The following is a 13,456-nucleotide window of genomic DNA, read 5'->3' on the forward strand; positions in this document are numbered from 1 at the left end:
TCAGGGCAATAAATACACAGGACAATACACGTTAACTAGACAGGCCAACAGTGCAGTGTTTCCTTTGGAGAACCAGTGTAACCAGTTGTCTGAAAACTATTGGCTGTGAAGAGAAGTGTAGCAGCAATATCAAGCGAGGGGTAGCAGAGTATTGCGTATTCTGACTGCCCCTGGTGGTGGTAGTAGCACAGACGGTTCTTTTCCAGTACCTTCTTCCAGGGGGCAGGAGTGTCCATAAGGGGTGGGAGGGGTTATGCACAATGCTGGTGGGCTTGTGGAAGGAGGTGTCAGTAGAGGGCGCTGATGCGCAGTGTGCAGGTCAGTACAAGTGTCAGTAGAGGGCGCTGATGATCTGTGTGCAGTTAAGTACAGGTGTCAGTAGAGGGCGCTGATGCGTAGTGTGCAGTTCAGTACAAGTGTCAGTAGAGGGCGCTGATGATCTGTGTGCAGTTAAGTATAGGTGTCAGTAGAGGGCGCTGATGATCTGTGTGCAGTTAAGTACAGGTGTCAGTAGAGGGCGCTGATGCGCAGTGTGCAGTTCAGTACAAGTGTCAGTAGAGGGCGCTGATGATCTGTGTGCAGTTAAGTATAGGTGTCAGTAGAGGGCGGTGATGATCTGTGTGCAGTTAAGTACAGGTGTCAGTAGAGGGCGCTGATGCGTAGTGTGCAGTTCAGTACAAGTGTCAGTAGAGGGCGCTGATGATCTGTTTGCAGTTAAGTATAGGTGTCAGTAGAGGGCGCTGATGATCTGTGTGCAGTTAAGTACAGGTGTCAGTAGAGGGCGCTGATGCGCAGTGTGCAGTTCAGTACAAGTGTCAGTAGAGGGCGCTGATGATCTGTGTGCAGTTAATTACAGGTGTCAGTAGAAGGCGCTAATGATCTGTGTGCAGTTAAGTACAGGTGTCAGTAGAGGGCGCTGATGCGCAGTGTGCAGTTCAGTACAGATATCAGTAGAGGGCGCTGATGATCTGTGTGCAGTTAAGTACAGGTGTCAGTAGAGGGCGCTGATGATCTGTGTGCAGATAGGTACAGGTGTCAGTAGAGGGCGCTGATGAACAGTGTGTTTTTCTTACCATTTTTTTCTCCTGAGCTAAAGTTTTTATGCCGCAGCTTTCCTTCTGTTTCGTGATAGTAGGCTGAGAGTGAAGATGGCGGCCGGCTCGGAGCGCAGTCCGCCTCCCTTTCCCGACTCAGAGGATCAGGACCCGGAGCCTGAGTTAGGCGAGGACGAGGACAGCGATGAAGGAGCGGACATTTTCACCGGCCCTGTGAGTACAACTCCACTTGTGTGTCTCGGATCAACACGGAAACCAGTGTCTCCTCGCTAAGCGGCTAAGCTAATGCTAGCTCCCTGCGCCTGAACTTTAGGCGTGAACTCGTCTTTCTAGTGTAGCTTCACTCTCGGGCAAGCTGAAATGTTTCTCTAGCTAGTCAGCTAGCGCTTAAGCTAACAACTCGACAGCAGTCATTCGTGTGGCTTTTAATCTGTCTAAGCTAGCTGTGAGAAAGTTTAGCTTGCTAGCTCTGGTAGCTTTCATTACATTCTGGTCGGCAAGGCACCTAAATAAAAACAAAAATAAAAAAAATAAGCAAAAAGTTTCGAGTCTAGTTCACGCTTACCTTCTGATGCACTAAATATAACAACAATCTGTGGCTGTCTGATGTGTACATGGTCACTGCAGTGTATGATATAAACATGGCCTTTCTGTGAATGTGTGTTAGTGCAACAGATGAACATTACACCACTGAGGCTTGGGAAATGGTGGACGATGGGGGAAAAGCTCATGCAAATTCATTCAAGGAAGTGCAGCTGTGCAAAACTTCATCTCTCTGGGCAGATGTTGTTGGCTCTTCAGTAAAGCTGTGACTCAATAGCTAGGGCGTGTAGGAAAAGCTGCGGCCAAAGTTCTCAACAATCCCCGAGGGGGAAAAAAAAACGTTCAAGAAGAACACAGATCTTTAAAGTCCAGGTCGGTGCACGCTTTCTTTTTTGTGTATCGCTGTAAAGTTATATACTTTTCCTTCTTGCCTTCTTTCTCCAGGCGCTCTCTCGTGCACCAGCGGATCCTCTTGTTCGCGTGAGCGCCGGTGAGCCTCCTAAAGACGTCTTCAGTCCAGCCCTAGAAGATCCTCTGAAAGACCCGAGTCGGGCGAAGTCTGAACCCGAGAAGGCCGCTGGAGGAGCTGCCGGTGTGGAGGTCGACCTGTTCGCCGATCCTTTAGGCGAGTCCGGAGCTCCGCCGGCCACTGACAAAAACGCAGACCCTCTGAAGAGCGAGAAGAGTTCAGCGGCACGGCGCGAGATCTTTGGCGCACCTCAGAACGACGTCAGGAAGTCCGAGGACATTTTTGAAGAGCCGCAGGAAGACGGTACGATTACTAAAACGGCACCCGGACCTCTAGGTGGCGCTGCAGGTGGGAAGAAAGCACCCAGCGCCGACCTGTTCGGAGATGACGATGACGACGGTGCCGATCTGTTTGAGGAGCCTCTGCAGGTGAAGAAACCTCTGGCGAAGGAAAGCAGTAAAGGGCGTGCTGACCCGTCTAAAGACGCCGCTGCTGACCTCTTTACCGAGAAGGTCGTCGGAGTCCCTGCTGCGGCTAAACCGGGCCCGGACCCCGGCTCCAGAACCAACGGGCTGCACTCAGACGAGGACGATCTGTTTACAGGTGCTGAGTCTTTGTTGTGACTTTATTTGATAGACATGTTTTTTGTAAATGTTGTCAACCTTGAGATTAGTCGTTCTCCAGCTCTTCTTGGAAAAGTGTGATAAGGAAATGCAGATTCAGCGTTGTGTTTGAGGTTAGGAAGAGCAACGGCGACTTTTTAAATTCTTTTCGTTCTGACCCGAGCTTCGCTGTGCTGATGAGGCGATTTTAAGCTTCGAGCTCTTGGGCTTTACATGATAGTGATGTGACCTGGAAGTGACCTCAACCCTCTGCTCAGTTCCTGTGAACTTGTGGAAATGTCACGTGTGATCTGCAACGTTCTTTCTCTTTTTCCTCTCTCTCTCTCCCCCAATTCCCCCCCCGCCCCCCCGCTGTCCCTCTCTCACTCCCTGTCTCTCTCCCTCCCTCTCTCTCGCTCACGCTCTCTCTCTCTCACACTCTTGCTCTCTCCCTCTCTATCTCTCCCTCTCCATCCCAGAGGCCACCGTTGAGCTGTCTCTGGACAGTCCTCGTAATGACCACCGGAAGAGACAAACACAGAAGACCTCAGCACCGGCTTCCTCTCTCGCGGCTTCAGCGAGCGTCTCCAAACCTCAGCATAAAACACTAGAGGAGGTATATAATCCAGCTCGATGCACATCTCTCGACGTTACTCAGAGTATATTCTTAGATCAAATTATCCGATTTTGTCAATTCTTCAGCAAAAAAAAAAGTTTCATCACCATGACAACAGCCTAGGGTTGTTATTGTATGGCAGTGCGGGGTGTTAAGATAAATATCGGTATTACGGATGAATTTGTAACCGGAGTAAGGAAAAACAGTTGTACCTGAAATTCTCTCAAATCGAATGGACGCTATAGTGCTAGTGTTCAAGTGCTAAAATAAGCCCTGAAGTTTCTGTAGGCACGAGCACAACGTCTACAAGCTCTCCTAAAATGTATTTCCGTGACGATCCCACACGATGCTTGATCTGGAAGTCTGATTAAGGCGCTTCAGTCGAGGCAACTAACGTAATAAACGTGACCGGCCACAGGTTATGGAGAACGAGTGAGGGTGAATCTTTGTGAGGAGTAAATTTACGTAGCCAGTCTTTATCTTCTCCTGATAATCTCTGGTGTAGGAGCGTCGTGTTCGCACCCTCAGCAAAAAGACAGGAAGTTCCCGGACAGCGTTTCAGCTGTGATCTGCGGCGTTCTCTCCTGTCGTCTAAAACCGTTACGAGTCTGCCGAGTGTTTTCGTTTTCACTCGGTGTGTTTAAACGCGAGGTGACTGCGTGTTGTGTTAGCGGTAGAGTTACTGTTTTGTTTTTTCTCCCAGTTTCCTGTATTGTGCCTGTTCAAGTTAATCAACAGTACTACTTAAAATAGTTTTTACCACAAACCAGACTTCCTGAGTAGTTATTCCTGTCACGATAATTCACGATAGTCACCGACGTTTTAACCGTTCACGCTGCATCTGTGCTACTTGTGCTACCTCCCTTTGCCAAGATAACAGCTCTGAGTCTTCTCCTATAATACCTGATGAGGTTGGAGAATACATGGTGAGGGATCTGAGACTGTTCCTCCATACAGAATCTCTCCAGATCCTTCACATTTCGAGGTCCACGCTGGTGGACTCTCCTCTTCAGTTCACCCCACAGGTTTTCTATGGGGTTCAGGTCAGGGGGCTGGGATGGTCATGGCAGGACCTTGATTTTGTGGTCAGTAAACCATTTTTGTGTTGATTTAGATGATGTTTTGGATCACTGTCCTGCTGGAAGATCCAACCACGGCCCATTTTAAGCTTTCTGGCAGAGGCAGTCAGGTTTTCATTTAATCTGTTGATATTTGATAGAGTCCATGATGCCATGTATCCTAACAAAATGTCCAGGTCCTCTGGCAGAAAAACAGCCCCAAACATTAAAGAGCCACCACCAAATTTAACCACAGGGCATGAGGTACTTTTCCATACGGCTACCTCTCTGTGTGCGCCAAAACCACCTCTGGTGTTTATTACCAAAAAGCACTATTTTGGTTTCATCTGACCATAGAACCTGATCCCATTTGAAGTTCCAGTAGTGTCTGCAAACTGAAGACGCTCAAGTTTGTTTTTGGATGAGAGTAGAGCACACGTCCAATTCCAGGTTGATTCATAACATTTCCAGTTGACTGGAACTTCTTGATTATTACCCTGATGGTGGAAATGGACATTTTCAATGGTTGTGCTATTTTCTTATAGCCACTTCCCATTTTGTGAAGCTCAACAACCTTTTGCTGCACGTCACAGCTATATTCCTTGGTTATACCCATTATTATGAATGACTAAGGGAAGTGGCCTATGTGTTGCCTAATATTTGTACCCCTGTGAAACAGGAATGGTTGAACCATTTCCTGTTCCTAGTCACCCAAATATACTGAAAAATGTAAAATATCAAATATATATAACTTCTTATTTATTTATTTTGATAAACCTGGGTTGAGTTTGAAATTGTTTGATATCCCTGAGAGCAGAGTATTTTTGTGAATATTTGGACCAAGAGATCAAAAGCTTAAACGATAAAGACAGTTTTTCCCAGACTTCTTTGCTCATATTTATCAAGGGTGCCAATATTAGTGGAGGGCATTGTATATCATCTACCTTGCCTGTGGAAACCTTTTGGTTGGGCATTTGAGAGAATTTTCTTAACCTCTCTCTCTCTCTCTCTCTCTCTCTCTCTCTGTCTGTCTCTCTGTCTGTCTCTCCGTCTGTCTGTCTGTCTGTCTGTCTGTCTGTCTCATGCACACACAATACAGCAGGAGGAGGAAGAGGAGAAGGAGGACAAATTTGATTTGAACATTTCAGTTACAAACCCAGAGAAAGTGGGTAAGTCCATCCCCTACAGTTCCTGGCGACTGACCTCGAGGGAGGTTCTTTCGTGAGAGCTTATATATCACCACGCACTGCAGTGGGAAGTGGAATATCAGCATTGTGACGACAGTTAAATTGTTTGATGTATGTGACCTGTGAGACAATGCTCAACAAACACTTTCACAAACAGTTTCACTTCCCTATTGCACCTTATGCCAGCCAGCTTCGGTTTCCTCAGCCCCCACCCAAGCCCCACCCCACCCCCCACACACACACACACACACACAATGGTTGGTTTGATTTACGTGAGACCTTAGTTTGGGGGTGTTTTCTGACTGACTGCTGCTTCTTTCCTGCAGGTGATGGTATGAATGCCTACATGGCCTACAAAGTCTCCACACAGGTGAATCTTTTCACTGCACGCATATTGTGTGTGTGTGTGTGTGTGTGTGTGTGTGTGTGTGTGTGAGTGTGTGAGAGACGACTTGATTCTAACCCTGGCCTGATCTTTCTCTCTTACCCGTGCTCACAGACGACGTTGCCCATGTTCCGCACTAAGCAGTTCACAGTGCGCAGGCGCTTCAGCGATTTTCTGGGTCTCTACGAGAAACTCTCAGAAAAACATTCACAGAATGGACACATTGTGCCTCCGCCACCAGAGAAGAGCATTCTGGGTATCTTTTGATTCTTGTAGGGCAAAAACTGTTTGAATTGTGTGTTTTGGTTTTTGTTTTCTTTCTTATATAGTTGTACCAAAAATTTACCTGCGACATTGTACTGTTTTCGAAAAAAGGAATGACCAAAGTGAAGGTGGGAAAGGAAGACCCGTCATCAGCTGAGTTTGTCGAAAGGAGGAGAGCTGCTCTTGAAAGGTCCATCCTCTCTCCTGTGTTCTTTTTTTTTTTTTTTTTTTTTTTACTTCTGGATTTTGTATTCGTTCTTCAATTATGACTTACAACTTATGGTTTCTTATCGCTTAGGTACGTCCAAAGACTCGTGTGTCATCCGTCTCTGCTGCAAGACCCCGATGTGAGAGAGTTTTTAGAGAAAGAGGAGGTAAGAGATATCTCTTGAACACACACACACACACACACACACACACACACACACACACACACACACACATATATTCTAGCTGTTGGATCATTTATGCAGTAAGACACTCTATGATACACACAGTGTGGCCAAAAGTATGTGGACACCCGAGCATCACGGCCATATATGCTCATTCTAAAACCACGGGTATTACCCTTTAACTGTTATAATAACCTCCACTCTTCTGGGAAGGCTTTCCGCTAGATTTGTGTTCATTCAGCCACAAGAGAATTACTGAGGTCAGGCACTGACGACGGAGAAGGAGGAGGCCTGGGGTGCAGTCGGTGTTCCAGTTCATCCCAAAGGTGTTGAGGTCAGGGCTTTGTTCAGGACGCTCGTGTTGTTCCACTCCAACCATAACAGAGTTAACCATGTCTTCATGGAGCTCGCTTTGTGCACGGTGACACTGTGATGCTGGAATATTTTTGGGGCCTCTTAGTTCCAGTGAAACAAAGTTGTAACGCTACAAAGACATTTTATACAATTGTGTGCTCCTAACGTTGTAGGGAAGAACCACATACGGGTGTGATGATCAGGTGCGTCCACATACTTTTGGCTGCAAAATGTAGTTAGTGTTGTATCTACCTAACAAACCTGCACGTGTTCTGTTAGTTACCCAGGGCAGTTAGTACCCAGACGCTGAGTGGAGCCGGATTCCTCAAGATGATCAACAAGGCCACTGACGCAGTCAGCAAGATGACCATCAAGATGAACGAGTCAGACGTCGTGAGTATCGCCGCTGCTGCCAGATCGATTACTCGGCCTTATTCAAGCCACCACGATTTGAGATCTCTCATCGAGTGTGTTAATCTGTCTGTATGCCTGTCAGTGGTTTGAAGAGAAGCTGCAGGAGGTCGAGAGTGAGGACCAACAGCTGAGGAAGCTTCACGCTATGGTGGAGTCCCTCGTTAACCACAGGAAAGGTACAGTCATGTGTTTTTTATACTCCTGGGAGTACATAGTGTATCAGTGCTGACTTCCCTAGTCAGTTTTTTGCTTGATATCTAAACCTTCTTGCGCTTATTTTATGATAAGCGAGTAAAAGCCCTGCTTTATGTACGAGGGGGGGACCCGAACATTCGGGACTTGTAAAAGAGCCAAAAAAAAGGAAACCTCAAAGAACTAGTTTTATCAAATGTACAGCATTATCATATAATCATAATCACGGTTATTTTGGTCAGTATTGAGATCACAATTATTGAATACGATTGCTCATTGACTTTGGAAACATTGTGCATTTATTGAACGCTTTAAAATAAATAAATAAATAAATATTGTATTTTTAAGAGTGGATTTCCTTGAATATAATTCAACTGAAACAAACTACGTAAAACAAAATGAAATCAGTTAAACAGCCAGCGGAGCACATCACGTGACTCATTTCAGCGAATCGCATCGCCAGAAGCGTACTTTAAACTTCCTCAGCCAATGAAATTCTGTCTCCTGGTTTTGATCAGCCTGTAGTTTCTCACTGTTCGTGAGCTCTAGAGAGGAAATGAGCGTATTTCGACCAGCTGTCATGACACTAGAGGAAATGACCTTCCCAGTGATGCCAAACGTAATTTTGTAACTTTTCGTTCTATGTCAGATTCCTCGAAACCAAATTGTTTCCAAACGAGTGAAAATGGTTTTATCTTTCTTGTCAACCAAAGGCTCTCTTTCTGTCATCTTGGCTGGAGCCGAACTGAAAACGCCGCAGCCTGGCGGGGAGCGAGTTCGGCCTTTTAGGGAGTCGTCGAAAGCGCACCGCCGTAAAGAAAAATGGCGTCCGGTTTTGAAAAAGACAAAGCGAGAGCATTGCGAAACGAAACGCGGCACAATAATTGTTTTATTATCTCGATTGTGTTGTTTTTATCATCATCGTTGGAGGCCGTAATCGAAAATTGGATTAATTGCGCAGCCTTACTGTAGCAAATTCAGTCTCGGTTTTAATTTCGGGAACAAAAAGAAGTGGAGAGATCTGGCGACTGCGGTGGATGTGACGCGATAAACGCATTGTTTCTGGTTTAAAAACTCCTTCGGTTGATGACGTGGTGTTGTGGTACGCCACTTCTCCTCTCCTCTTTTTTCCCCTGAAGCTTTCCCGTAGGCACTTCAATGTACAATCGCTTAGGCCTCGCCTTCGAATACCGGACATGTTTGGACTTCCCCTCGTAATGTAATGACGGACTAAGTGTTCGCTGCATGGTTACTACCGTTAATGACGACGTGTACACTGTTGTTTGTACAAGTTACAGTGTTCCGTACTTGTCGTTTTTACATCACTCTTACTTGTCTCTCTCTTATTGGTCACACGTGTCTATTATCTCGTGTTCCCTTGTTCCCATGTGTTTTTTCCCGGTTTATAGGTGTATGTGTATTGCGTAATAATAAAGGAGTTGTCTGTTTGCAGAGTTGTCTCTGAGCACAGCAGTGTTTGCTAAGAGCGTGGCAATGTTGGGTAGTTCGGAGGATAACACCGCGCTCTCACGAGCCCTGTCCCAGCTAGCCGAGGTGGAGGACCGCATCGAGCAGCTTCATCAGGACCAGGCTGCTAATGACTTCTTCATCTTCGCCGAGCATCTTGCAGACTACATCCGCTTGCTGGTTGCAGTCAGGGTATGGAGACGCACACTCTGAAGCACAGGGCTTAAACATTGTACTTAATGTAGTTTCAGCACTGACGACCAGTTGAGCGAGTTGAACGCATAAATTTTTATTTATTTATTCATTCATCTATTTATTTATTATTTTTTACATTTAATTTCAGAAAGCCAGAGCTAATTCTAGGGACAGAGAAGTTTCACAAATTATCAGCTGCTGCTGTTAAACAGCTGTTGCTTTAGCTGTAAGTGTGTGTGTGTGTGTGTGTGTGTGTGTGTGTGTGTGTGTGTGTGTGTGTGTGGGCGGGCGTGTGCGTACGCATGTCCAGGCTTGCTTTGACCAGCGGATGAAGGCGTGGCAACGCTGGCAAGACGCTCAGAACATGCTACAGAAGAAACGAGAGACTGAGGCCAAGCTGCTGTGGGCCAACAAACCTGACAAACTTCAGCAAGCCAAGGACGAGATCACAGAGGTAACGCTGACGAGAAAACCAAACGACGTGTTCCGTGATCACACACTTTGTAACAAGACCGAACCTCATAACAACAGCTCTTGTTTAGTACCTTTCTACCCATCCTTTGAAATTAATTTTTTTTAATCATATTTAAAAGTTGGAAGATATTTCGATCAGATTCCTCTGTCTGTGTTTACGCTGAAGCAGACACGATATTTGAATACAGCATTTGCCTCACACTATTTCCACGTACTGAGTACCTGGGGGTGTGTCTGGGTGTGTGTGTGGGTAGTGTGTGGGGGGTATGTGGGTGGTGTCTGGGTGTGTGTGGTTTAGATATGAAGCAACAGATCGTTTCAGTTTAGCCGCCGTTCCCCACATGTCGCTGATGTGAGCGATGATGTGTGTTGCAGTGGGAGTCTAAGGTCAGTCAGTACGAGAGAGACTTCGAGAGAGTATCCGCCACCGTACGAAAGGAAGTCCTCCGGTTCGAGGTGAGCACTATCAGACTATCCATGTGCTTTTACATCGTGGATAATAATTGTGCAGTGTTTGTAAACATGCTCGTTTACGGTCACCAGCATTAAGGTGTTTTATTATAATTTTTTCCCTGCAACAGAAAGAGCAGGCTCGGGATTTTAAGAAACAAATCGTCAGGTATCTGGATTCTCTGTTGAATTCACAGCAACAGGTAAAATAATTAAACTTTTTTTTTTTCTCCCATATGCCCTGATACATACTGTTTAGTCAGATACTATGAACAAACACTCATTATCTCTCTCTCTCTCTCTCTCTCTCTCTCTCTCTCTCATGTAGCTGATCAAGTACTGGGAGGCGTTCTTGCCAGAGGCAAAAGCAATTGCATGATGGCGGCGTACACAAATAAACACACACATGCATACACAGGCCTGCTAAAGACTGAGTCTGCCTTTTCTATACTCTTTACCTCTTGCCTATAAACCAAGAGACGTAATGCAAAGGGAAAGAGAGAAACAATCGATATATATTTTTTTTCATTAATCACCACAAGCTTATACTCTTTGATTTAACTCTACTGTTAAGTTTTGTATTTTTTTTTTTTTTTTACCATTTAACCTCCAGCTTTACTTTTTAGACGGAGCTAGTTTTAGGGGGTGTGAACGTGCGGTGATGGGACAGGAGGGGTCTGACACGTTCTTTTTTTTTTTCTTTCTTTCTTTGTTCAGAAATAGTAGGTGCCATTAGCGTGAATAGAGTTCACACCACGCAGGGGAAGACGAGGGCGTGTCGGACGCTGAGATTTAGCACGTCAGCAGTGCTAATAGTTTACAGTAGTGGGCCCTCTCCCTCCAAACATAAAAAAAAAAAAAGATATCAGTTTCTACCCTTCCATATGTTTGAGTTGTCTTCTGCGCTCCCTCCTTCTCCATTCCACTCTGTCTCGTGCCCTAGAGTTTGTACACCTGGCTGTCGCGTGCCTCTGCTCCGTGTTCTGTGTTTTGATTTGAAATAGTCCCACATCGAAGATGAGTGTTTAACGATTCGTTTCCTCGTTCGGAAGAGGAGGTGTCACGGTGGTGTACACTGGTCGACCTTAACCGAAATGGAACGGAGAATCGGAGAACGAGACGACCGTAGCGGACTCTCTAAGTTAATTCACATGAATTCAGCTTTTTTTTCTCTCTCTCTCTCCCTTCATTTTTTTTTCCAGACAGTAAAACAACGTACTAGAAGCTGAAATCCTCCGTCAAGATCTGACGCCTTTTACTCCTTCATGTAGGTGACATTCCGCACTTTGGCCGCACTTTCGACGTATACGTTTGTCTTTAAAAGAAGATCTCGGATAAATCGCATTAATAAATCGTGTACTTAAGCACTTATGCTGCCAAGCAATGTTACTCTGGAAAAAGTTGCCTGTGAGTCTTTCCTAAAACTGTCCCTTTTTTTTTTTTTTTTTTTTTTTTTTTTTTTTTTTTTGTGTGTGCTGCGTGTTTTGTGTCCGAGCCACCGATATCCGTGAAATTAATGAAACCGCATTTAAGGCAGTGTTACAATGCAAATTATTTACGTTCGTTAATTGTTTAAGCAGCGATCTAGGCCTTAACATTTTCATTTGTATAGTTTAATCCACCATCATCAGCACTTATCACGAGTTTGTATTTTTTTTTAGGTCACTTTTTTCTTTTTCTTTTCCTCTTTAAAAAGCGATAATCACGGTATGTGGCATGTCTGAACGATTCTCTCTGTGGTGGTTGACGGTCAGTTTGTCTCCAAGATGCTGCTGAGCTAACAGAAGATGTTGTATTTGATAAGAATTATCTGCATATCATTCCACCCTTTAATAAACAATAGAGCGTTGGGATTTTTTCTCTTTCTTTCCCCTCTCGTATCGTAACGTCGGACCCTGCGAGTGAGAATCCTAAGGGATCGTGCTGGCTTGTCTGACGTGTTAGTCTTTTGAACTGCCATAAATGGTTTTGTTTGTTTGTTTGTAAAGGTTTGTTTGTTGGTCTGTATTTTTTTTTTAAATCTTTCAACCAAGCCAGTAGATATTGCTTATGCACACCTTCTGTTGAGAAACACAATAAAGATAGTTTTAAAGAATATCTCTCCGTTGTCCCGTGTCTGCTGTGGGTCTGTGAAAGTTTCATGAACGACTGACAGGAGAGTGATGTGGCTGTGACGAACAAAAAAAATCCAGACTTAGGGATGTTTGGCTCGCTGGTTTTTGAGGCGTGTGGGTTCACGTTCAGGTCGGCGGTTTTAACCTGATCTTTTGAAAAATTAATTTTCACCGCATTAACGTTAACTAAGCTAACATGAAACCATGGGTCCGTGACCATGTCTGTAACCGCAAGGTGCTGCATCATGGCCACGGACTCCGTTTCTCTCCATAGAACTACAACAACCTTGAATAATAAGAAGTTTATTGCCGTTTGTGTTCGAAATTTCCAATTGGAATTACGTTACAATCAAATTAACACACTGTCAGTCTAATATACAATATAAGTATCCAACTGAGTAAACCTGAATTGATTTCAGTTAACGTTCCTTCCTCTTTCTGATAAGGAAACACAACATTACCCACGACCTGAATGAGAACTGATCATCGTTACGTAGATATAGCTCTTCTGTGTCCCTGCTATATGACTTCTTTCATCTCGATGAGCCTTCAGATCCAGCTGCACCCCTTAATTACAAATACTACAGGAAAAACAAACCTGAAATATATTTCAAACGGTTTGAAAGCACATGATAAGTCTTTTATCCGTTTATCATAATGTCGTGCTTTTCTCCTGTCGTGAAAGGGACGTGGTATTCGGTTTATTTTTTCGTGGGCACTGATTTGTTTCAGGTTGTTTGCTCATGTAGAATAATTCCTCTTCTCCAACAGGGCTGAGCACTGTGCAGTCACAGTTCCACTCAAGAGGACTGAAGTGGTTCTCTGTTTCAAAAGATAAACTTTCCCACACTGCAGAAATGCAGAAACGAAGTGCTTGTACTACCTGTTGGTATTTTTTCTTCTTCTTTCCCCCCTTTGATATTTGAATATGAAATGCAAATTTCTCAAATTCTCATTTAAACACCTTAGGTGTTTGCAAAGATGTATTTGGACCTGAAGTCAGATATGTAAGGAATAAAACACAATGAGACATGCTGTTAAGGGACAATAATCAACAACGGGGTGGTGTGACGCTGCCCGGTACGAAACGGAGTTACTCCCCCCCCCAAATCGAGTGATCAATTATTTTCTGATGAGATCATGTCTCGAAGTATTATATTTCTCTTATACCACAGCAATTGTTAACCGATTCATTTTTTTTTTTTTACTGTTTAAATTAAATCCT

The 13,456-nt window shown here is 44.6% G+C and overlaps 1 protein-coding gene across 1 annotated transcript; it reads left to right on the forward strand.

Annotated features, from left to right (window-relative positions):
• The first annotated feature begins 341 nt into the window (after positions 1-341).
• snx1a (sorting nexin 1a) lies at positions 342-12,212 on the forward strand. The gene is made up of 15 exons (XM_053641876.1): positions 342-1,268; positions 2,043-2,670; positions 3,149-3,285; positions 5,443-5,512; positions 5,857-5,900; positions 6,030-6,171; positions 6,291-6,369; positions 6,478-6,553; positions 7,205-7,318; positions 7,422-7,515; positions 8,985-9,190; positions 9,504-9,647; positions 10,043-10,123; positions 10,249-10,320; positions 10,446-12,212. The coding sequence occupies exons 1-15, from the start codon at positions 1,149-1,151 to the stop codon at positions 10,494-10,496; spliced, it is 2,058 nt and encodes a 685-aa protein (XP_053497851.1). The 5' UTR covers positions 342-1,148; the 3' UTR covers positions 10,497-12,212.
• The last annotated feature ends 1,244 nt before the right edge of the window (positions 12,213-13,456 follow it).

This window comes from Ictalurus furcatus, chromosome 14 (genome assembly GCF_023375685.1).
Source record: "Ictalurus furcatus strain D&B chromosome 14, Billie_1.0, whole genome shotgun sequence".
Taxonomy (NCBI): Eukaryota; Metazoa; Chordata; class Actinopteri; order Siluriformes; family Ictaluridae; genus Ictalurus; species Ictalurus furcatus.

Coding starts and splice junctions, on each gene's coding strand:
- snx1a (XM_053641876.1), top strand. CDS start 1,149: ATGGCGGCCGGCTCGGAGCGCAGTCCGCCTCCCTTTCCCGACTCAGAG. Junction 3,286..5,442: donor AGCATAAAACACTAGAGGAG/GTATATAATCCA, acceptor CACACAATACAG/CAGGAGGAGGAAGAGGAGAA. Junction 5,901..6,029: donor CCTACAAAGTCTCCACACAG/GTGAATCTTTTC, acceptor CCGTGCTCACAG/ACGACGTTGCCCATGTTCCG.